Genomic DNA, 24,189 nt, shown 5'->3' with positions numbered 1-24,189 from the left:
GAGGTTGACTAATCATTAATCAAGAATGTGATCCCATATTTCCACGTCCCTGGTATTTGTGCACTTCTAGGCTAAATTCGAAAAAAAAATAGTTAGTAGTATATATATATATATATATATGAAACCCCAAATGAACTGTATTTGTTTGGTAGAAAAGAAACATTCATCTAGAAAATAAACATCTTGATTATATTGAAGTTTGTTTGTTACACAGATCTCCACGGAGCACACCACATGCATGAATCATTTATTTTGCAACGCATTATAATTTTTGATTAATAATTAACCATTCCTTTGGTTCCCTCTCGTATGATCAATAGTGTATATCATGTGAAAATCTATTATCAATAATAATGATAACGGAGGAATATATGTGTCATGTTTTCTATTATTTCACTTAAAATACTTCAAATTAATAAGCATTTCACCAATATCTTAAATGCGCGCTAAACTTCAATAATATTTCCTTTGCAACGATCCTCTATATATGATACATAATAATACTTGCCAGAATAATAGTTTATATCATCATCTATTGTAGAGTTGATTTTTTGTGATGAGCAAACAAATTAAACATAACTTAGATGGCTTAATTACAAAATAAATTGTGACAAAGGATCGACATTGCTTACATAAAATCTTGTGTATACCCCCGACCCATCTTATGCAAGATGGAAAATTGCCCTAGACGTATTAAAGAGAACTGGATGTGTAACAGAAGAAATTATTAGATTTGACATCTTTTTAACTTTTATAATGATGCATAACAGAAAAATGTGCTTCAAAAAAGTATATGCCTCAAACAATAATGCACAAAGTGATCTCAACAGAAATAATAGATTTTTTGATTTTGAATTTTGAGAAGTTAGATCAGATTGATACTATTCACTGCAACAACCAACTATCAAAATGGTTAGAGATGAAACTATGACAAAGAATACTAAGGATATAGTGCACAACTAGGAGAGGAAAGATACAGAGCATAAAATAACTTGGGCAAAAAGTCCTATTATGTACATGTGAAATTCCCTATTAAAAGCAACTTATAGTAACACTTCACCTAATATTCAAAGGATTGAAAAAATAATAATCAAAAACTCCCAAATAAACTGAAAGAAAACCTATCTAAACCGACAAAATAGATAGACCTTTTGTTGATTTGGTTTATTTTACAAAGGCGGAACTCATTGGTGACCACCTAAAGTTGGCACCAACTTTTACTTAGACACCTTAACTAAGATTTGTTCATTTTAGACACCTCAAGTAAGGCCAAATGTGTCATTTTGATACTTTTTTGACAATCACCCAAATATATAAAGTGTGTGTAATGCACTCGTCGATGACGTGTCAAAAGTGGCGAATTAAACGAAGACACGTGTCATATATATATATCAAAAATAATTCTTAAATAATGACTTTTGAGTAGAAAAGAATGGTCAATAATTTAATGACATGTGACATTTTTTAATCTAAATAATAATTTTTTAGAAAAAGAAAAATCAGCTTCTATTAACTCCACACCCTCCCAGTGGTCTCTCCAGCACCACCCACCCCTCCCGTCGTCTTCTCCACCAGAGTTCGGTGGAGCATCGGTGCTCTTTGTTGTTGATGTTGCTGTCACCGTTGTTGTTGTTGATGTTGATGTCACCGTTGTTGTTGTTGATGTTGCTGCCGGAGTGCGAGCTTTGCTTGCTAGAGAAGAAAGGATGTTGGTCTGGTGGTCTGATTGGAGAAAACGGGTGGTCTGGTTGTTTGTTTTGCCAGATTTCGATGGTGTCGGGTTGCTCCTGGTCGTTTGGTTTAGTGGCTCGTTGGTGCTGTTGAGGAACGACGAGAGGTGAGATTTGGTTGGAGGCAGGGAAAGGGAAAGACGAGACGAAGGTGGCAAGGCGCGGTGGTTCTGGGAGAAGCAGTGGAGATCTGGTGGTGAGAAATAGTGGGAAAAAAACAACGAAGAGGTCTTTGGTCGGGAGGTGATGGTGTTAGTTTGTGGTCAAAGAAGGTAACAAAACAAAAAAGGTGGTTAAGCTTGAGGAAATCTTGTGGCATTCGAATTCACTTTATATTTGACTTAAATCTATTTTACCATGGATGAAAAATGGTAGCTAGAAAATGGAGAAGAAGAAGAACAAGAAAAAAAATAAGAAGAAAATATTTTTTTTTTAAAAAAGCTCTTCACGCGCTCAAAATGGGTACAACATACGCAATGTGCCAGGTTAGCACAAAGTGTCAAAATGACATATCAGGGCCTTAATTGAGGTGTCTAAAATAAACAAAGCCTAGTTGAGGTATTTAAGTAAAAGTTGGTGCCAACTTTAGGAGGCCACTAATAAATTCCGCCTTTTATAAATTTAACAAATTGATATAATTACTCTATTTTTTTTTTATAGTTAAATCGCGGATGACGCACATTTTCAATATACGTCCAATCGTCACGAGTGGAAAGTCACAACACAAAATCCTACGCCTCACAGTCCTCCCAAGAAATCAAGATTTATGAAAAACACTGTTATTAATACTCCCTCTTTTATACTTTTACTTATCTATAATGAATTTTGCACCATTTTTTTTAGGTAATCCTATCTTGATTAAGAAATATTTCAAATCTTTTTTTCTGTATTCCTTCGAGTCATCACTTCTTTGCTAAAAAAATAAGAAATGAAAGATATATTTTATCATAATATTTATATTAATCAATGTATAGTGTTAATCAACTTGAAAAATAAGTTCTTAATGTTAAAGTCTTAAAGATAACATTTTTTATAAAAAATTCTATTTATAATAAATTTTTAAATAATGAAGTAATGAACTGGGGAGTATAATAAAAACAAAAACTCAGTTGAATCATTTTCCCTCTCCACTCAAATTAGCAAGAAATTAGAAACCCTACTTTCTTCTTCCTTTGACAAAATAAAATCTTCCCTCCTCTCTCCTTGTCTTTCTTCCAGAACCTTCTCCTTTTCTTCTCTCACAGTAGTTTTTTTTTCCCCTTTTAATTGACATCCACTCCGGTATTTGTGTTTTCAATCTCTGTGATATTGGATCGGTCGATGGCAGAAGAAGAGGAGAGGAACGGCGGCGATGGAAGTGAGACGAGTGACTATACATCGGAGGACGAAGGGACGGAGGATTACAAGCGCGGAGGATATCACGCAGTACAAATCGGAGATACATTCAAACACGGACGATACGTTGTGCAGAACAAGCTTGGTTGGGGCCATTTCTCAACTGTTTGGCTCGCTTGGGACATCCAAAAATCTGTTAGTTTTATTCTCTATTCTGTCAATTATTCATAATTTGTCTGTAAATTTATCCTGTTCAGTTGTTTCTGGTTACTCTAACTTTACTCGTTTCTCGTTTGGACGTATTCTTGTGAGTTTGTGTATATTTTTTTTGGACTTTATACAGTTAGTGTTGCCGAAAGTCTTTATTTTTAAGCTTACTTAGAGATGTATATGTTAGTGTAATGACAACTGACAAGTGTGTCACCAGAGAAATCTCCAGTTCTGAAGAGCTACTAATTTTGTTTTAAAAGATAAAAATGCTGAGTACGGAATGAAATAGGTCCAAATAGAGCGGAATGGATCTAGAGGATTCATATAGCTAATCCCAACTAAATTGTTGTAGTTGTTATGTTGTGTTACTCTTCACTTGAAAAAGGGGATCTTGAGGACATTCATGCGCAAACAAGAAGCCTCTCATATAATTTTCAAAGTATGCAACTTCATTCTCCATACTCTTCATCTGTGAACTAGTGGTATATAGTGAGTTTTAGAGTGTGGTCGTGAGAAAAGATGCTTAAGTTTTGTTAACTTGTCAGGCTTACGGATTGTTCAGCTAATTGCTGCTTATGTTTTTGTGCGGAAATAGACATATATAGCTCTGAAAGTCCAAAAGAGTGCTCAGCATTATACCGAAGCGGCAATGGATGAGATTGCAATATTAAAGCAGATTGCTGAGGGAGATCCAGATGATAAGAAGTGTGTTGTGAAGCTATTGGATCACTTTAAGCATTCTGGTCCTAATGGGCAGCATGTTTGTATGGTATTTGAATACTTGGGAGATAATCTTTTGACACTTATCAAATATTCAGACTACCGAGGGCTCCCTATTCACAAAGTTAAAGAAATATGCTTTCATATTTTAGTGGGTTTGGATTATTTACATCGCAGGCTTTCCATCATACACACAGACTTAAAGCCAGAAAATGTGTTGCTTCTATCAATGATTGATCCAGCTAAAGATCCTACAAATTCGGGGACTCCTGTAATTATTCCTTCCAATAAAAGTAAGTTTCTCTCTGAATCTGGGGCTTCTAAAGATGTGAAGAGTTTAAACGGTGACCTGACCAAGAACCAGAAAAAGAAAATTCGAAAAAAGGCTAAGCGGGTTGCTCAAAAGTGTGCCGACAAGGAAGCTTCTGAGGAGACTGAACCAGATAATAAAACTACTGGTCCTGAAGACTCTACCCGTGATGACAAGCCTGAAGCGAACGCAGTTGAGGAACAAACTAGTGTTAAAGCCAGTGAAGATGTCTCAACAAAGGAAGGGCGCCTAAGAATTCAGAGACATAAACGAGGCAGCCGGTCCGATAGGCAGAAGCTATTGGCTGATGTTGACCTCAAGTGCAAATTAGTTGACTTTGGTAATGCATGTTGGACGTATAAACAATTTACAAGTGATATCCAGACAAGACAGTATAGATGTCCGGAGGTTATTCTGGGAGCTAAATATTCTACTTCAGCAGATCTTTGGTCCCTTGCTTGCATTTGCTTTGAGCTCACCACAGGTGATGTTCTTTTTGATCCTCACAGTGGTGACAATTATGATAGAGATGAGGTACAACAACTATACTTTTGATCATTTTACCTTTTCCATTCTGACATGCACAAACAATTTTCTTTGGTAGGATTTCGGCTAGTGTTTAAATCTATTTGTGGCTTAAGCTAATTGTCATGTGTATCTTATGAGCATGATGTGCCTGTTTGATGGACTCTAATTTCTTGGAAGCCTATTGGTATATCAAAAGGGCTTTATTTTTGCTTGGTGGTTCTTGAAACTTATGTCAGCAGTGTTGTGGTGTTGGTGAGGTAAAGAAGCAAGCACACTCTAAGCAATTCCTTAAGTTTACTTACAAGATTCAAAGTGAGAAAATGATGAATCTTGGAACTAAAAGCATGTTGCTTCATTTAAGGAATGTTACACACCCACTTTGTTTCAGTAGCATGCAGGAATTCTTGTTATGATTAAAAAACGTTCATATAGGCTGAGTCCACATCCCCCACCTTTTGACATATGTTTCTTTTGAAACTAAAAGATGAGGTTCTGTACTTCTTGCATTGATAGCTAATTTTGTTTTTGCTGTCCGTCGTATAGGAAGAAAGAATGAAGATCATTCAAACAGCTAGATTTTTGGGTCCCATTAACTAGTTTAGGTCTTTGTACACTTCCAGTGACATCTCTTAGATATTGACTTAACCTAGCAAACAAAATTACCTGGGAAGCCAAAAAAAGATGAAAGTCTTCAAAGATCATTAGATAAACTCTAGAATCATGTTACATGTGCGGGGAGGATGTTAGAGCATACACCTATCCTCATCGTTAAAGGTTTAATCGAGTTTATAATTTCTTCGGTCACTCCATCTTACATCCATTGCCTTAAGTTTTTGCATTGGATGCTCAAATTGTTCGTCACTTGGGGCTATTATTTATTCTTACTCTTTAGTGGGTTTGCTTAAATTTATTGTTTGTCATTTTAGCTTGCTTAGAAAAATCTGATCACTCGGTCACTATGTTGGTGAAAGACAATAGTTTTCTTTTGATACTAGACGTAGGAAACCCTGCCAGCACGGGCCCAATACATGTTACTTTTTCTATTTCAATTTATGTGACACAAGTGGAATTTGGAGAGTCATCCAGTTTTTTTATGTGATTTATAGTATTTTACATAGTTTTCAAATAATATATATTATTCCTTGTGTCCCAATTTATGTGGCACAGATAAAAATTCAAGAGTCAACTAAATTTTTACTACTATATAGTAGAATCTACAAGCACACATTTTTTGGTCAACATGTGTGCTTGGAGGAATTAAAATTGAATTGAAGGGCATTTTTGTCATTGCAGGTGAAACATTGCACTCAAATCCTACATTACGTGTCACAACCTAGAGGCTTAACTAGTCCCCGCAACATTGCAACTCATGCACAATATCCTTCATTTTTAATAAGTATAGAATATAGAAAAGATTCATTTCTAATAAATAAAATATACAATTTTTTTTTGTGTCTATTTGATTTTAACTTGACACAGAGTTTAAAAAGTAAAATCAGTATAACTAGATAACATGACTAATTATAATTATAAATCATGATATAGAAGATTCTAGAAGCATACATCTCTTCATTGACGTGCCTTTTTCTAGTCGAGGGTATTTATGTAATTTTTGTACTTTCTCCATTTTAAGTTGTTAATTATTGAGATTTATAATGCTTTTTATGTTATTTTCAAATAATATATGTTACTTTTTATTTTTCAATTTATGTGGCACCGATATAATTTTGAGAGTCAATCGAATTTTTAATATCTTTTTAATATTTTAAGTTGTTAATTATCGTGATTTGTAGTATTTTTTACGTGATTTTCAATTATACAAAAAACTAAAGAAAATAAGATAAATAAATTAAAACGGAGAAAGTATAGAAATTACATAAATATCCTCGGCTAGCAATAGACACGTCGACGAAGAGATGTCTGCTTTTAGAGTTGTCTATCGTGATATATAATTAGTCACGTTATTTAGATATACTTAGTTTACTTTTTAAATCTGTGTCAAGTTAAAATTAGATAAACACAAAAAAATTGTATATTATATTTATTAGAAATGAAGCTTTTCTATATTCTATATGTTGTCCAATATGTATTAGAAAACCAATTAGAAAAAAAAACTTTTGTATTACAAAAAATTTTGTAGAAAAAAGAGCTTTTGCAAAATTAATAAACAACAAAATTTCTAGTAAGTTTCCAAAACCAGAAATTAAAACTAGTAATGAAAATAGAATTTGGAAGAAAAATATAAACAATATTGAAAATTGAGCCCACTAAGTGCACAGTGTGTCCTTAAGAAAATTATTCCCCTCAAGTATCCGAGGTTAATGAAATATATCCTCCCAGGATAGAATGAGCTTACTTACTCATGTATCGGTACCTAAAACCCCGGTGTTAGCGAATCACTCAACATAAGTAAAGTACGCTAGAATTTGTTTGTGCAAAATTAAAAGAAATTAAGAAAATTCATTAGCGAAAAATGAAAGAAAAATCATCTATTTATAGACAACAAAAGATAGTGTGAACAGTTGCTAATTGTGCCTTATCGGAAAGGTCACAACCCTTTAGAAAAGTCGCAATCCTTCGCAAAAGTCACAACCTTTCAGAAAAGTTGCTTCTCTTCAAAAAAGTCACAACTATTTAGAAAAGCCACAACTCTTTGTAAGTCAAAACTTTTCATTTTCCATTCACCATTTTTAAAACCTAGCACTATATTCTATATTTCTAAGGAATGGAGGATATGGTGCATACTTGCAGTGTTGCGATGGCTAGTTAAGCCTCTAGGTTGTGATACGTAGTGTAGGGTTTGAAAAGTGCAATGTTTCACCTGAAATAACAAAAGCCCTTCAATTCTATTTGAATTCCTACCGACATACATGTTGACCAAGACGTGTGCTTGTAGAGTCTTCTATATAGTAGCTTTTGGCTTGTAAGCTCTTTTTTATTTTATTTTTGGAGGTGTTTGGGAAGGCAAAAAGTGCTCTTAAACACTTTCTTTTAGGGGGAAAAGTACAAAAATAAGCTAAAAGCCAAAAGTTGAGTTATTCCAACTTATGACTTTTAACTTATAAGCTACTTCAAAAAATCCAATCCAAACACTTCATGTTGAAAGCAAGAATTCTTTCCAGTGGCCCTAGATTGCCAAGTCTTTCTGATAAACATTTTTTCTTTCCGTGTGACCCTATTCTGTAGTAGATTGCTTGCCTCTATTCAATATTCTGATGCCTGACTTTGTGTTATCTTTATTGGTGGATTAGCTTCTGTCCGATTTCATTGAGAAACTTTTAAAATAATTCTTTAGTTTAATGCTTTCTTTTAAGGGCTCGTTTGGACATTCATTTTTTTCCTTTTTAAAAAAAATCAAATAGGTGTTTGATTATACATTGGACTGATTTTTTTAAAAAAAATTGGAAATGAGTTTCAAGTTTGAAAAAGTGGTTTTGACCATTTTTTTAAGTGAAATTTTTTCTACTCACAGAACTTTTACTTTTCGTCATGTTAAACGCATGTCTAAACACAACTTTAATTTCCAACTTCCCCCCCCCCCTCAAATATCACATTTTTAATGTCCGAACACCTACTTAATTATTCACTTAAATGGTCTTGACAGGATCACTTGGCCCTCATGATGGAGCTTCTCGGGACAATGCCACGCAAGGTGTGTTTATATGTCTGTCATGAAGCAATTAAAAGCTGATTTTGATTAAAATAACCCTGCAATATATCTAATTTTCAATATTCCTGCAGATTGCCTTAGGTGGACGCCATTCACGAGAATTTTTTAACCGATATGGAGATCTGAGGCACATCAGGCGCTTGCGGTTCTGGACTCTCGGAAAAGTGCTTATGGAAAAGTATGATTTATGCGAACAAGATGCGAATGAGATGGCAGACTTCCTTATACCTATCCTTGACTTTGTGCCTGAGAAAAGACCGACAGCGGCACAATGTCTTAGTCATCCATGGATTACTGGAGGCCCTCGACATCTTGCTCCTCCTTCGACTAATTCTCTATCTGAAGCAACTGAAAATCATGGTTCGAAGAACAACCGAGAGAAGGATGAAAGGGAGGCAATGGAAGTTAGAGTGGGTAATATTGCAATTGATGGGGCTCCAGGCCCAGTCAAAGCTTCTCAATCTTCAAATCTTGCTAAGAAGACATAGTTAACTGATCCAGGTTGCACTACTTAACATCTTCATTTAACTAGTTTGGTCCCCTATCAAAGTTTGCAAATGGACCATGCTTAGTTTTATTTCTTTTATGCCAATTTTATTTGCCACTCATTCTCTTAAGGTGATAATCTTCAGCGGCATTGTGTTATTGGTTGAAGCATTTGACTACAGTGTATCAGAGTATCTTGACAAACTGCAGCTCGTTTGCTCTCTTTGTTCTCTGGAAATTGTACACTTTTAAGTTGAACATCATGTCCTCACTTTTGGTTTCTTTGGGAACTTAGTCTTAAATATTTGTATTTTAGTTGTCCTACCATCCATGTGATGTTACATTTCTGTTTGTGCTTTTCCCGATCCTACGTACATGTGATGTTGGTTAGTGCTACCGCAGTTCTAATTTATCAAACAGGGAAAAAGAAAAAACACAGCTGACAATGTACGCCTGCAATTTACGGCTTTGTTTCAGGTGAATGCAGTGCTGTGAGCATTCGGAAATTGAAGGAATGGCTCCTTTGCTTCACTGTGGGTAGAATTGTACATCCCTACATGAACTGTGAGTTGAATTAAGCAAATAATAACTATCCATTTGGTTCGATAGGCTGGGTCCCGACTGATAAGAATATCTTTCTCTAACTTTAGGGGAGCAGGCAAGTTTAAACAGGTACTGAAGCAGCACGTTGGTGCTGATTTGGTGAGTGAAACATATTCTTTTGGTTGTAGAACTTTTGGTGGACAATTTATGAGCCACCTTTCGATTGGATTCTAATTGTTTGGCTTTTCCTTTGATGATGTACGCACACTCTTCAGTGAAAGAACATTAAAATCTTTTGATGTCAAAACTTAGTGACCTATGGTTGGATGATATTTTACATAACAAGAAAGTGTCTTATGCTTCGACAGTTCCGCTATTAATTGCAAACGTATTGTTGTCATCTGCGGTATCAACTTACTACCCATGTGGTTTCTACAGCAACTGTCTTTTCTTTTGATCCTAGCAAATCATAGGATCTTGCTTATGGATGAAATGAATACCTAATTCATGTTGTTGCACCAAATTTCAAGAGTATATGCCAAGTCCCACAAAACACATCATGACGCTAGTTATAAATTATGCTGCAGAGCCATCTACATCAAAGCCAAATGGAAAGCTAAATCTCAAGAGGCTTAACTGGGAATTGTCAATTGGTTACGGTATTTTCCTTGGTTCTTATATTATAGGAGTACATTCGATAGAAAGCCGTAAACAACACCAAAAATAAAATTCTATCAATGTAAAAATGTACGGGGTTGTAGGTCAAACAACTTTGTTATCAATTGAACCTCGATCCTAAAATAGTCAAGTTAAATGAATCATGTTGCCTTTCAAATGGTGAATTATTGGATTATTGTCAGTCCATATATGAATAAAGTTGGTCTTTTGAATGGTGAATCACCGAGCCATTACCGGTCCTTGTAGTGACGGAAATGTAAAAGCAAATTACGCATTAAAAGTGCTACGCTAGAGTATATAATCATTTTCAACGCAATTCTCAAAGGCAAGATAAAAATGTCATAAAACTTGTTTCTAAACATGCTAATTGCTTTATATTGAAATCTAGTAAAATCTAAAACATTCCGAATAACCAATTATATATGAAATTGACATTGACCTAGTGATTAATAAAGTGGATTGGACATCAAAAAATCTTATGTTCAATTTTCAGTACAGATAAAATACTAATTGATTTCTTTTTATATGTGCATGCAAACTGATTTCAACGTCATAATTATAAAATTCGAAAAGATATGATAAATAATTAACTGCTCTATTTCTTGATCCAAAAAACTTAGTACTATAACTAGTTACTAGTAATAATTAACTACACTGTAAATGTAAAAATGCATTAACTCATCAGGTATATATATAAGATGTCTTTCCTCGATTCCACCATTTAAAAGGGAAAAAGAAGGATAAAAGAGCGCGAAAACCCTAGCTTACAGTCTCTAGCTCCGGTATGTCAATTCAACCGGAATCTCCCTCTGAACATAACGAAGAAGCACCGGAAGAACAATTTCGGAGCAGTACTCATCACCCTCCTGCTCCTTCAGATGAGGTAATCCAAGATTCATCACCCAGAAATATACCAATTTCTGTTGATTCTGTATCTTTGAATGGCCTGAGCTGTGAATTAATTAGGGTTTTATTTGGTCATTATTCAGTGGGAGACTTACGTTTGTTGCAAATTATTTAATTTATTGGGCCATGCAAGAGCTAATGCTCCATTTAAGGAATTCTGGTTGAGATGATGTCATCCTCGATCTACATTCCTGCTAACTCCATATCTAGATTGTGAGGAAAAATGATTCCACTTTTACTGGATTGACAAAGGACTTGTTATCTTCTTCTACAATTTAATACTTCATTTCATATTACTTGGCCATATTGAACTGGCGCACCCTTGAGAAAGATGCTTTGAAATTCTAAATTTGACTACTTACTACTTTTTTTAGTTATTTAATACTAAGGGTAGTATGAGAAAATAAGTAATTAAACTCTCTTTGATTTTGAAGGGGAGCATTGGAGTAACTGTTAAAGTTGCTGCCATGTGACCAGGAGGTCACGGGTTCAAGCCTTGGAAACAGCCTCTGGCAGAAATGCAAGGCAAGGCTGCGTACAATAGACCCTTGTGGTCAGGTCCTTCCCCGGACCCCGCGCAACCGGGCTGCCCTTTTTTTTTAAAACTCTCTTTGATTTGATAAAATGGACAAGTAAAATGAAACATTCAATTTTAGTATAGGGGCCAAGTAGAATGAAACGGAGGGAGTAATTCATTCATCCCATCCCATTTTATATGATCTACACAGTTCAAAATTTTGATTTGATCTATATGTTATATTAGTTATAGTGAAACAAGAGTATTAAAGTAGTCGTTGAAAATTTATTTCAATAGATCCAAGTTTCATAAGGTGGACTTTTTTAATGTGAAAGTTGCATTGATATGGAATTGTGACGAATATTTTGAGACGTTCCGAAATGGAAAGGCTGTCATATATAATGGGGATAGAGGGAGTATGTCATTGAAATGAAGGATTAATTCGTCAATGTTAGTCTATGTTTTACTAATTTTGACTCATATTATCTTGATGATAACGTCTCTCTACCTCATGGAGGTAGAGGTAAGGTATGCGTACACTACCCTTCCCAGATTCCACTTTGTGGGATTTCACATGGGTATGTTGTTGTATTATCTTGATGATGACCTTTCTTAGACTTTTGACCCCTAATGCTAATAAACTTTTCAAAGATAGATACTTCTAGACTGACAAGAATCTTTGCATTGGTGTAGTGAGAAAGGAAAACTGCACAAAGAGAATGTTTCATCTTTGTTACTTGCACTACTAGGGCAACAAAAAAGAACTATGTGGTTAAGTGGAAAATTTTGTGGTTGGTAGAATCAGCTAAAAGTTTGACGACTATTTATACAAAATTGGCTTTTTCTATACATTATTGAAATCCAGGAATATCTGGTAGGTTGTAAGAAGCTCCCAAGACAGAGGCACTAACTGTAATCCATTTGAAACTTCTTTTACTCATGTTTAACATTGATAAGTTGAGGGTTGATCAGAATTTCATGTTGAGTCTTTCTGACTGCTGATCTAGCAAGGCTTGTTCATCACATAAATAGAAGATTGCTAATTATTGTCTGCATTTTCTTATTTTTTCTTTATATTTTATGTCAGAAACTTGTTACTTCTTGCTCAAAATCTTTTGATAGATAGCCTGCATTTATTTTTGGATTTTTTTGTTTCAATTTGTTTGGCTTCTTCTCTCAAGGCATTATGTTTTATTCTGCAGCTATTTGATATAACAACCACAGTTGATCCTAGTTATATAATATCTTTGATCCGGAAACTCCTACCAGAAAATGTGAATCATGGAGAGATATGCAAGATAAACACATCTTCTCCACCTGAGAATGAAGGAGGCCAGAGCTGGTCTATTGATGAGTCTGAAAATATGAAGAATGTTGAAACTTCTGTCAAACAATCTGTAGATGACAAGTTCTATTGTCAAAATGTGCATGAGGATGTGGTAGTTGGAGAAGAGGCTTGGGAAGAGTTTGGCTGCATTTTGTGGGATCTAGCAGCCAGTAAAACTCACGCTGAATTCATGGTATTTAGAACTTCGGCTTGTCTAGCATCTTGATCTTCTTCGGTTGGCTGGAGGAAGAGTGGGTCGTTTCACCCATTCTTTTCTGTTTTTGATGTTTAGCTAGAATTAAAGCAGAAGTTTTCTGTTCATTGTTTATAGTTATGATTAGAATTTTTTATACAATCAGGGGCATTTTGAAGGCTTTGCAAAAGAGGCCTTTCTATTTCTTAGTTGAAGCTCTGTTTAAGAAGCATTTATTCTGAAGAGACTTAGGCCTAGGCGTAGACACTGGAATTTTTATGTCATTGAGAATATTTTCAAGAAAGAAGAGGAGGTTTCTTGTGAAGATATTGGCATCCATTTTGCTTTTCAGATGATTGGTGGTTGGTGTACCCGGCTGTATATATAAATTAGGAAAGAGTTTCCAACAGCTTAGGAAAGAAACTTCCCATTTGGAAGATCAAAGCCCTATAAACTAATCCAAAGAAAAAAGGATCAGAGGTCGGGGGGGTTGAATTTGCTTACTGGGAGGATAGCCTTCCATATGCACATGTTCACTACTCAAGTCTTTAGAGGGATGATTAAGTTCTATGTGCAGGTTGAAAACTTCGCTCTTGAAGTGCTTTTGGCGACTCTGCTGGTCTCTAAGTCTGCACGGATTACTGTAAGTCTTCCTTTATTCTTCTGTTGGATCCTTCTTTTTGGAGGTTTACTTCATTATATTCAAGTATTCTGATGACAACATAGAGCTCAACTCGAGAGATGGTTTGATGAAGTCATTACGTGTTAACAGGAAATTAACCTTGGTATTATTGGGAACCTAGCTTGCCATGATGTCTCACGGAAAAAAATCACTTCTATGAATGGTCTGATTGGAGCAGTATTGCAACAATTGTTTCTAGATGACACAGCATGTCTCTGTGAAGCATGCCGGTACAATATTATTTTATGACAGAATTTAGTAACTGATTCTGTCCTGATATTTTTCATCTTGTTGCTAACATCAGCAACTTTATTGAGGGGGTCTAACTTAGCCCACATCATTTTTTCTTTCAAACCTTCTTTTGGGGGATAGTGCTATCATGGAGAATAGCATTCTTATGCTTGTTACTGTTAATCTGGAATCAATGTTATGTTTGTTACCATTGATCTGGAATCATCGTTATGTTTGTTACTGTAAAGTATGGAATATTTTTCTTTTAATTGCAACCCACAGTATGTCCCTGTTAAAGTCCTCTACCGTTATCTTGATGATCCCAGTTCGGTGGAGTAATGTAGGGGAGTTAGTTTTCTTTTCTGAGAACATGTGATAAGATCCATCGTAGTTTCCTGTAGCTTTAGCTTTATGTCGATCAAATTTTCTTATAGTTGGCATTGCCTGCAGGCTGATAACCTTATTTCTTCCAAGCGACGAAAGTGATATTTTGGCGGAAGCACTGCAACCTGAACATATTTTATGTCGTATTTTATGGATTGTAGAGAACACTTTGAACATCCAGCTTCTTGAGAAGGTAGCAATGACTGGCTTCAATTTTCCATGTAGCTTTTCATTTTTCAATATTCTCTCTCTAGCTTGCTTCTGACTTTCTTGAATCTGGGTGTTGCAATTTAAAAAGTGGTATATATGTTCCTTATTGGATGACTATATATGGTGTTTGTTTGTATTTATCTCTGACTTTCACCCTATATCAAATAAATGTCTCCTTCCAAAGACAAACTTATGAGTGGTAGATGCTAAAGGAGCATGCTTACTGTTATTGTGGTCACCATCAACATTTTTTCTACCGACACACTTCCAAATACTTCTACCAATAACTTCTCTAGGAGTTGCGAAAGGGTTGAAATTCTTTTTGTAATAGCATAGCAACTGTCTTATTCGAGGATGGTATCTGGAAAGAGTATCTCTCTGATGGATAAAGTCATTAAGTTCCTAATCTGTTAGTTTTATTGAAAGAGATCGAATACCATCTTTTGTCCTTCTGAAATGTTCTTCTATTATTCTTTTTGATGGTCTTTGTTCTGCTTTCTATTCTGTTATTGCTCAGCATTTGCATTTGATGTAATTTTTTTTGTCTACAGAGCATTAATCTTCTCTTAGCAATAGCAGAAAGTAAGCAGGATGTGACTGCGATACTGCTACCACCACTGATAAAATTAGGTCTCCCTCAGATTCTGGTTGATCTCCTATCTGTCGAGATAAGCAAGTTAACTGAAGAAAGATCACCTGAAAGGTCTGGTCCTTTCTTATCTTGGGCTGGCCTTTTCAAGGATGAGCTGTTTAATTTATTCTCCATTCACTGCTAATATGAATGCTGATTATTGCGCACATTTCTTCAGGACTTTATTCCTTGGCATGTTATACTTCAGTTTAATATTTTTCCATGTAATCATTATTCTATCGTGTGCAGTGAATAGATTTTCTACTTTTTGGAGTTCACATTACAAGGTTTTCTCTGTGCAAGAATTGGGAAATATATAACATAGAAACAGATTGCAGTTCATCATTTTTGCAGTCATCCTCCTTCCCCCCTCATGCTCTAATGCCCATGCATGAGGCTTTCCTTTCAATTATCATTATGGTGAACCTCTGTGGTTGCGGTTCGCTGATCAACTGATACAGTGGTTATGTGCTACATCAGGTATTCCATTCTAGATTTGATTCTTCGGACTGTTGAAGCGCTTTCTGTCATTGATGATTATTCACAAGAAATCTGCTCAAACAAGGAACTCTTCAAACTACTTGTTCGATTGATCAAGCATCCAGATAAAGCTGAGGTATGCTGTTAACAGCTTGCAAAACCTTCTCATTTATATGCTTATGTATCTCAAATTGTGCTAAAGATCAGCGAAAGCATACTTTCCCTTTTTATGTATCTATCAAACAACTTGAGAGAATAAAATATGGAAATAAACAATAAATAGGCGGCTTAGAACTTTATCAAAAACAAGAAGAATAGGTAGTGCAGAAATATTACTGCAATATTTGAGTTCTTAAGCAGATGCTATTTTCTAATATATGCATTGCCTGCAGTTTGCCAACTCTTGCGTTACTGCTTCAATTTTGACAGCAAATATTCTGACTGATGCAACTGATCTGGCTTTAGAGATATCACAGGGTGAGAGTTCATAATTACACCAACGTATGCTAGTCTGATTTCGTTGGCCTTAGTTTATGTCAATTTATCGAATCAGTAATGACACTTGGACCATTTCAGACATGCTTTTCTTACAGGGTCTACTTGATGTGTTTCCTTTTGCCTCTGATGATATCGAAGCACGGAGTGCAATTTGGAGCATTCTTGCAAGGTTACTGATGCGAATTGAAAAAACTGATCCGTCAAATCTGCATCAGCTTGTCTCAGTTCTCACAAGCAAGTCAGAGGTGGTTGAGGATGAACTTCTTAACTACAATGTTGATGATTCCAGCGAAGACCTTAGAAGTCCAACCAAATTAACAGCAAGAACATTTGCTGTATCCTTCTTCATATAAATATTATTAAGTATCTTCTTTTTTTGGAGATAAAAAAAATTTCCTCACTAGTGTCCACATTTCTTTTTCTAGACTGATATTACCTTCTGGTAGTATTGGAATGGAATGTGCCTAAGTAGAGCACAACGGATATGGAGGATTCCCATAGCGGACACCAACTAGTTTGGGATTGGGACATAATTGATTGATTGATTTATGTGTTATCTTCCGAATTCTCTGTTTTCTTTCATTGTTGAATAGCTAAACAGAATTGTTGAAATTTTAAGTCAATGGAGAACCCTCGAGGACCACAAGAAGGAAACTCTTTCTATGGAGGGATGCTATGTGAATGAAAGAGATGTTGATAAAATGTTGCACTACTGTTGCAAATACACCAAGTAAGTTTTTTTTCTATTTTTTCTCCGGTTACCATCCTATATGGAATTCAGACGTGCTTAAGAATTTTTATTTCTGTTTGGCTATTTGACTACATTTGGTTTCAGCTCCATCTACTGTTCCACTTACTGTTTCATAAATGAATTCAGAATTATCTTTGCCCTATATCTTGTTTTTCATGGTTGTTAGGTTACTACTGTATATGAAAAGAGAAAAATGTTTGCTAAGCTGCTAATACAATCTTCATTTCAAAGTAAATGACAAAGGTATACTGCAGAAGGAGAACTCGTGAACGATCCAACTATTGACAAATCTTAACACGATGAAGTGAGATGCATGCTCATCTATCATTTATCTAGGCAATCTAAAGCTAATACAGCAAAAGGGGAATTACCTCACTTCAGGATATCTCTCTGAAAGGATCCGCGGAGAATGTGATTTGGCTGATGTTATAGAAGTGGCACAATATACAAGTGTTGACTTGGTTTAGTCTTCTCGAGAAGCTCTTCACTCGTAATACATGGTGCTTATTGATTGGGTGAGCCTTCCGGCTTGGTTTTTAGGTATCTGGCCTCTAGCTGCTTGATAGTCATCACTGATTAACTACAGGAAACTTAAGTAGCTGGAAAAACTGTCCCATGTGGAGGTTATCGCGATTCCATCCAACAATTCGTTTAGAATAGAAGAATAGTTCCAGAGCGTTGTGCAGTTTGCCTAATTCCCTGTTTACTTGTAGAATAGTTCCAGAGCATCAGTGTGCAGTTTGCCTAATTCCCTGTTTACTTGTAGAATAGTTCCAGAGCATCAGTGGTGATGACACGGTTGGATCTATGATGAATCTGGGCAGGACTCAGAATCCAATTTTGTCGTTTCGGTTGCTCTTTGGTGGAAAGAAAAACAAGGAGTTTGCGTTCAGTTCTCTTCCTCTGTTGTCTGTACATCCACTTAAGTTGATTTATCGTGGACAAACTTAAACTTGTTTTTCTATTCTTCTAAGATAAGGAAGTGATTTCAGGCTTGTTTGTTTATAACTTGATAGAATTTTGGACTCGGTCATCGATGGAAAGAGCGAACTTTGTTCTGTGAAATAAACTTTCAGATTTTATTTATTGCTTGCCAATGACGTGATTTTGACCCCAAGACTTCAATAAGGTTATGATGCACGAGGAGGTGATTTTATTGTTGGTAGTAGGGATTCTAAGCTGTTTTTTTCTCATAAAACACAACAGTTGCATCTAGCCATCTGTAAAAAGAGAGACGTCGCACACTCATTTTGGAATTTCGAATCTGAGATGGTACTCAAGTAATTTTTCCCTTAAAATGGAACTTGATTAGTACAATAAATAAATAAAAACAAGACTTCGCATCAATAATATAAGTATGTCTTCAGTAGTTTACGTTAAAAGTAATATTTAAACATCTAATTTTTACTCTGCTTTTGTAGTTGATTAGCAAACCAGAATTTTAACTTTTCACAAGTGACGCCCCAGCAAATGTTACCAAGTTAAGGCCAATGAATTCCAAAAGAGAAATTTGCCAAAGTTGTGACACTGATCAACACCTCTGACCTAAACAATTTAAGACGACCACGAAAGTCTGCCTCTCTTTTTTCAATACATGCCAAGACATCGCTGTTGATTTCAAATGCCTGACCACGAGTTTTACTCAACTTGGCTAAGAGAAATTGAGAATTAGATTACATAGGTCAGAAATGCTACTCTTTGAGTTAGAAACTTACAATCAATGCCAACGGTGCCCCAGTTACCAACTTGATTTGCGCTGATTCTTTCTTGGGGCTGCGTCTCAAGTTATTTGTCATAAAAAATCTTTCGAGTCTGTCTCCTGACTCGTGTTCCGCAGTGCAAATAACAACACTAGTGTACTCATCTTTACTCCCGACATCTTTTGAACTCTTACCTCTGACCCTACTTTGTTCTTCATCCATGAATCAAAACATCATTGATGTCATAGCCGAATATTTATCTGTTCCGACATTTCCATGATACCCGAATAAGCTCTATCACCACCTAACTCTGTACCTGAGGCACCAGCAGCAACTCGTAGAACATCTTCTATCAAGGCGAAGTTTCCCAGAATGTCAACATGGGCACCACTCTCTGTGCCTCTCCCTTCTAACAGACTAGCTGGTGGTTTGTGCTGGTATTCTCTTATGTAAGTAGCAGTGCCTGAGGGGTTGAAACGTGTCTTGCCTCGCCATCCTTTTGCGCACATGAAGCCAGCGCTCAAGACTGGTATGCTCTCATCGCCATCGACAAAGTATACTCCACCACTCAAGCAACCATTATCGCTTCCATCTGCAGAGATATCAATTTGAAGAGGAATGCTCTTGCATCTGTCAGAAGGTGATATCTTGTAGATATATGATCTTTCAGTGGGAATTCCCACTCCATACGAACAGAAAATTTCCATATCCGGAGCATCTGGCAAGCTGAAAAAGGAAGCTGACTATTAACATACTAAGAAACACAAGGGACCTAAATGAAGTACGCTTCCTCATTAGCACATGATTGACTTATTGTACTAGGATTAAGTAAAATCACGGAGGCACATTTGACGGAAAAATAGATAGTGGGGATAGTAGATTCACTACTTGTCCGCACTTACATGGTTTCAAGTGGATTTGACCAGTACTTATAATGACTATACTTTGGATCTTCTAAGTTATCTGCTAATCCATGGGAAAAGTGTGCCTCAGCGCGCTGCATCGTCTTTGGTGCTACAAACCTGAGAAGATCGATTAGAGTTCTTGCCGTGTAGGCTTTATTTTCAGTCACTCTCTTGATGCTCTCCCGACTCATCCCATCATATTCTGTCAACAACTCTTCACATGATGTGCTGGAAATGGGCGTGCTTTCATACAAGATTTCCTGTTATAAAACCACTCATTCCATTGTTAATCACATTTAACGGGAATAAGAGGTATGTATGATCAAAGAGTGTTCTGTCCAAATGTAAATATAAGATAAAAAGGTGGAACTCATAGCTTTTACCTTTGGATCTATTAAAGAGAGTTGTGACGAAGGTATCTCAGATGCTACTTTCCCAAATGATACTAATCTTCCGTATTTTGCCAGTTCTTTTACCTGGATACTCCTCCGAGGGTCGGTATCATTTCTGTTGTTCTCCTTTGAAGATGAATGCAGGTATTGTGTCTTTGCTGAATGACATACATTTTCTTCTTCTGGGGACCTATTCAGATCACCCCAGACTGTCTCTCCTCCTTTTGGTAGCAATGAAATGACTGAGTCCCATGTTCGAAATACCCTCATAACATGTTGAAAGGTTTGAAAACCAAAGGTCTCCAAATCGAACAGACCAGGAGCCATCGCTCTGCAAAAGTTAACGTGATGAGTACCTCATTTGGTAGTAGAAAGGAATCAAATTTCAGCTTCATCAGTGTCTTCAATTATATACCCAAAGAAATGTAGCGACATTTGAAGTACTGAAGAACGTACGTCTCTCAAACAGTTGGGTAAAATGTATAGTATTAAATTTCCTTCAAATGAAAAAACTGGAGGTGCTACACGCAGAATTACTTCTCTGAGATCTATAGATGACAATTGCTGTCTCAAAATCAAAACTTACCAGTAATAGACCAACCTATACACGGAGAAAACAAAGAGCAAAGGAATTTGTCTTTCTCAAATTTTCATTTATGTGATTATTGACACAAAAATAGACCATGCAAATGACACTTCGCAGCAGACTTAAACGTCTTCACTAGAAAATGGAACTTCTCTAGGTAGATGCTACCGCTGAGAATTAAATTAAAACATAAGAGAGGATAATGCTGGATGAATTAATTACGAACCTGATAAACGCGACATCTTTCCCCTCGGCAGACAATATATTAGCAACAGCCTTTGGTACTCCAAGAAATGCTGGACTGATATTCATTATAGCTTTGATGTACTTGGCACACCAACCTGAGCCACCAGCCCCTCCAACAGGGGGAGGTGCTTCAACCCATTTAAGGAAGTGGAGAAAATAGTTGACGCCCATCGAGTGAGGCACTACCACCACTTTCTTGTAACCATTTGTTACATACAAAAGCTCAATTTTTCTCTTTAGCCTACTCAGAGATTGGTCTCTGATCTGCTTATTTCCAAATTGAATTTTTTTATCAGAATTGCCTCTACACTGTCCTCAAAAAACCTCAAATCCTCGGATTTCCTCAGACCTTTTCAACTAATTGAACTAAGAAACTATTTTTTCTTTCATTCAACATCGATAAGTGTTTTAAAAATATTTGCAACGACTACTGTAAATGGAGTGACCTAGACAGTGAGGATTCATACTGCCGACCCCAACTTACATGCAGTTACAGGATTAGAAAAAGTAACGAAAACAGCAAGTAATAGTAAAATCGTAGAAATGAAGAAAATAATTTAATACCTCTGTATTTTGGAAGGACAGTCTCCAGTCATAAGAAGCCATGTACATATTCTTCTGTTCATAGCCAATCTTTGCCAAATTTTCAATAAGATTAGCCCAAACAAAATAACCAGGAGCAAAATAATCAGCTGCTACTAATCCTGTAACTGCACGTACTCGAATTCCCGGTGGATCAAGCCCTGTTTCATTATCCAAAGATAGGTGCTCCAACCAACATAATGGCCTAATTCAATTTCAGAAAATATTTCCAACTCAGATTTATCTCTCAACAAAATCTAAACTTTCTGATTGAACCAAAGGTAATTTTAGTGCTGCAAGGATTAATTTCACAAATTGTCACTGAACTTTACCGTTACAGCTGGTAAAACACAGCTACTTAACTTAACAAAACATAACTTTGTAACTTTACTGTTATTATAGATACAAGTCAAGTCATTCTAAAGTCCAACTACGAGTTTTTTAATGGAAACAACTTAAATGTAATGCTGTGGAAGCTGGAATTATAGTGGCCTGGCCTCCAATGAATCCTCGGGTTTATATTGTAGGCATTCCAATTACCAGACTCAATGAGACCAGTATTGTTACTCCATCCATCCTCTCAATTATATGGGAGGTTTTGCTTCTCGAGATTCAAATTGATTAATTTTTTAAGCTAAATTCAACTTAGTAGTTTAAAACTAGAATTAATATATTCAAAATTATACGAAAAGTACTAACATAAATTGCCAATCAAACTTTATATAATTTAAGTATAAAAAATGAAAAGTGTCACCTAAATTGGGACTCCACGGAGTATAATTTTACGATTAAAGTTCAGTGATGTACGTAAAATCAACGTGGGTCTACAAACACAAACCTCTTGAATATTTCAGCAAAGCTACCACCCCAAAGTCTCTTACGAAATAAGCCTTGAGAACAAGGCTTGCCTTCCCAAAGTTCAAGACCACCAGTTACAATCCCAGGCACCAAAACAACAGAGTGATGAGCATTTAACCCTTCATTTTTTAGCCTAGTCCCAGGTGATTCAGGGACTTTAAGACCTGGCAAAATAACAGGCAAAAAATTGCATAGAAATAAAAGTAGCCACCAAGTTATGCACAAGTATCCAATTATCCAAAAGCAATTATCTATACACCTCCATTCCTTAGGCTTCCTTTTGGTTTTCTTGTGTTTTAGCTTTTCATGAACAGAAACAGCATTTTCTTGTTTCTTTTCAAATGATTCATGAGTGCCCACTGAAGATTCAAGAAAACAGAGCTTCCAAAATTGAAGAATTGAACTAAAGATTCTAACTTTACAATCTATATAGTTGGAAATTGCACTCAAATTGACCTGCAAAACTGTAGGAAGCTGTGTTTTCAAGAAATGGAAAAACCCCATCAATTCAGAATGCAGAATTGAGAGGAGCAGAGTAACAAGAAAAAAATTGGAAAATAGTGAGACCCCTTAAGGGGGATAGAAGGATCAAGAGAAGTGATCATGGTGATGAGTTAGTAGTAGTAGTGAGCACTAACTACACGTGGCGATAGAGGGAGTCAGAGGTGAATAGCTAGTCGCCGAAGAATTCTTTCAGCTTTTTCTTATGAGAATAGAGAAATATTTTTAAAATATCTCAACCTAAGTGCAAGTAAAAGGACAAGAAATATTGAAGAAAACAAAATCGCTAATAATAGAAGCACTAGAAAGAAAGAGATAGTAGCACTAACAAAATAATGTGATGATAAAAAAAACACAACAAAATACAACTAGTACTACTACTAAAGGGCACTATTTTTAAAATATCTCAACCTAAGTGCAAGTAAAAGGACAAGAAATATTGAAGAAAACAAAATCGCTAATAATAGAAGCAGTAGAAAGAAATAGATAGTAGCACTAACAAAATAATGTGATGATAAAAAAAAACACAATAAAATACAACTAGTACTACTACTAAAGGGCACTAACAAACCCAAACCAAAGTTTCTTTAATTAAAAACGAAGTCTGAGAATGGAGTTTTGTCTTTTAGTAAGTTTTAACGTTTTCTTGTGTGATGATCGAGGGTTCTCTAACAAGACACCTGTTTTGCATGCAAAAGATGACATCTCTTAAATCTCAATCGTCAACACTTGCCTATATTCAAGATAAATCCAAGAGTATAACCCCGAATTATCGGAAAATAGCACACGTTACAAGAAAACACAGATACCTAAAATAGTCTCGTGGAAAAAAAAAAACAAGAAATAGAGGTAAAACATGCTAGAATAGCTAATTTCCCTTTATACCATTAGGGGTCGTTTGGTTTACACAGAAATTACAAGATGAAGATTGTAATGCAGAGGTAGGTAAACCTGTCTATTGGGTCGAGTCAAGCGGGCACCGATCTGATCCGTTTGCCCGTTTGGTAAGGACCCAAATCGGAAAGGCCCATGTAGAAGAGGAAGCAGACTAGGCTTCGGACGAGCAGCTGGGCTCAGTAGATCGGCCCACTTCATTAAATAGCTTCTCTTTTTTTTTAATATGGCTACTTTTTGGCTATTGGCCATTCTGCAATTAAATTTGGCCAAAATGGCTCCTTGCTCTGTATCTATCTATCTATCTATCTCATTTTATCTTAAATTGCTATCAATAACCTATTTTAATTATTTGAATAATAAATAGTTCTGCTTTTGATCAGACTCTGCCTAATTCTAAGTTTTGATTCAACATCCCCAAGAGCCTATGGCCCAAAAATGAAGAAGTAAGGAGAAGGATTATTATTGACTGTTAGATTCATTTGAGGGTAAATCATTATTATCT

At 35.9% G+C, this 24,189-nt stretch overlaps 3 protein-coding genes across 10 annotated transcripts; 2 read left to right on the top strand and 1 right to left on the bottom strand.

Annotated features, from left to right (window-relative positions):
* The first annotated feature begins 2,849 nt into the window (after positions 1-2,849).
* Positions 2,850-9,894, top strand: LOC129900238 (uncharacterized). Of its 3 annotated transcripts, none has more exons than XR_008769587.1 (6): positions 2,850-3,260; positions 3,871-4,839; positions 8,438-8,485; positions 8,575-9,004; positions 9,467-9,553; positions 9,640-9,894. XR_008769587.1 is itself a non-coding variant. In XM_055975162.1 (4 exons), the coding sequence occupies exons 1-4, from the start codon at positions 3,051-3,053 to the stop codon at positions 8,989-8,991; spliced, it is 1,644 nt and encodes a 547-aa protein (XP_055831137.1). In that variant the 5' UTR covers positions 2,850-3,050; the 3' UTR covers positions 8,992-9,313. The 3 variants fall into 3 exon arrangements, 1 of the variants encoding a protein (XP_055831137.1); XR_008769588.1 differs by having other exon boundaries at positions 3,125-3,260; positions 3,821-4,839; XM_055975162.1 differs by lacking the exons at positions 9,467-9,553; positions 9,640-9,894 and having other exon boundaries at positions 8,575-9,313.
* Positions 9,895-10,910: 1,016 nt separating this feature from the next.
* On the top strand, positions 10,911-18,185 carry LOC129900240 (uncharacterized). 4 transcript variants are annotated; one of them, XM_055975164.1, is made up of 11 exons: positions 10,911-11,093; positions 12,836-13,153; positions 13,731-13,796; positions 13,926-14,065; positions 14,517-14,643; positions 15,212-15,363; positions 15,772-15,907; positions 16,164-16,248; positions 16,348-16,604; positions 16,863-16,999; positions 17,792-18,185. In XM_055975164.1, the coding sequence occupies exons 1-11, from the start codon at positions 10,995-10,997 to the stop codon at positions 17,829-17,831; spliced, it is 1,557 nt and encodes a 518-aa protein (XP_055831139.1). In that variant the 5' UTR covers positions 10,911-10,994; the 3' UTR covers positions 17,832-18,185. The 4 variants fall into 4 exon arrangements, with proteins under 4 accessions (XP_055831139.1, XP_055831140.1, XP_055831141.1 ...); XM_055975165.1 differs by having other exon boundaries at positions 17,275-18,185; XM_055975166.1 differs by having other exon boundaries at positions 17,252-18,185.
* A 306-nt stretch (positions 18,186-18,491) lies between these two features.
* On the bottom strand, positions 18,492-23,137 carry LOC129900758 (putative phospholipid:diacylglycerol acyltransferase 2). 3 transcript variants are annotated; one of them, XR_008769682.1, is made up of 7 exons: positions 22,270-23,137; positions 21,414-21,636; positions 20,830-21,113; positions 20,009-20,348; positions 19,623-19,885; positions 18,736-19,446; positions 18,492-18,565 (listed from the first exon to the last, which is right to left on the bottom strand). XR_008769682.1 is itself a non-coding variant. In XM_055975785.1 (7 exons), exons 1-7 carry the CDS (start codon positions 22,791-22,793, stop codon positions 18,963-18,965), a joined length of 2,031 nt encoding a protein of 676 aa, XP_055831760.1. In that variant the 5' UTR covers positions 22,794-23,137; the 3' UTR covers positions 18,492-18,962. The 3 variants fall into 3 exon arrangements, 2 of the variants coding, with proteins under 2 accessions (XP_055831760.1, XP_055831759.1); XM_055975785.1 differs by having other exon boundaries at positions 18,492-19,446; positions 21,414-21,482; positions 21,570-21,636; XM_055975784.1 differs by having other exon boundaries at positions 18,492-19,446.
* Positions 23,138-24,189: the final 1,052 nt, after the last annotated feature.

This window comes from Solanum dulcamara, chromosome 8 (assembly GCF_947179165.1).
Source record: "Solanum dulcamara chromosome 8, daSolDulc1.2, whole genome shotgun sequence".
NCBI lineage: Eukaryota > Viridiplantae > Streptophyta > Magnoliopsida > Solanales > Solanaceae > Solanum > Solanum dulcamara.
Note: the sequence above shows the minus strand (reverse complement) of the source record. Positions and strands in the feature narration are given on the sequence as shown.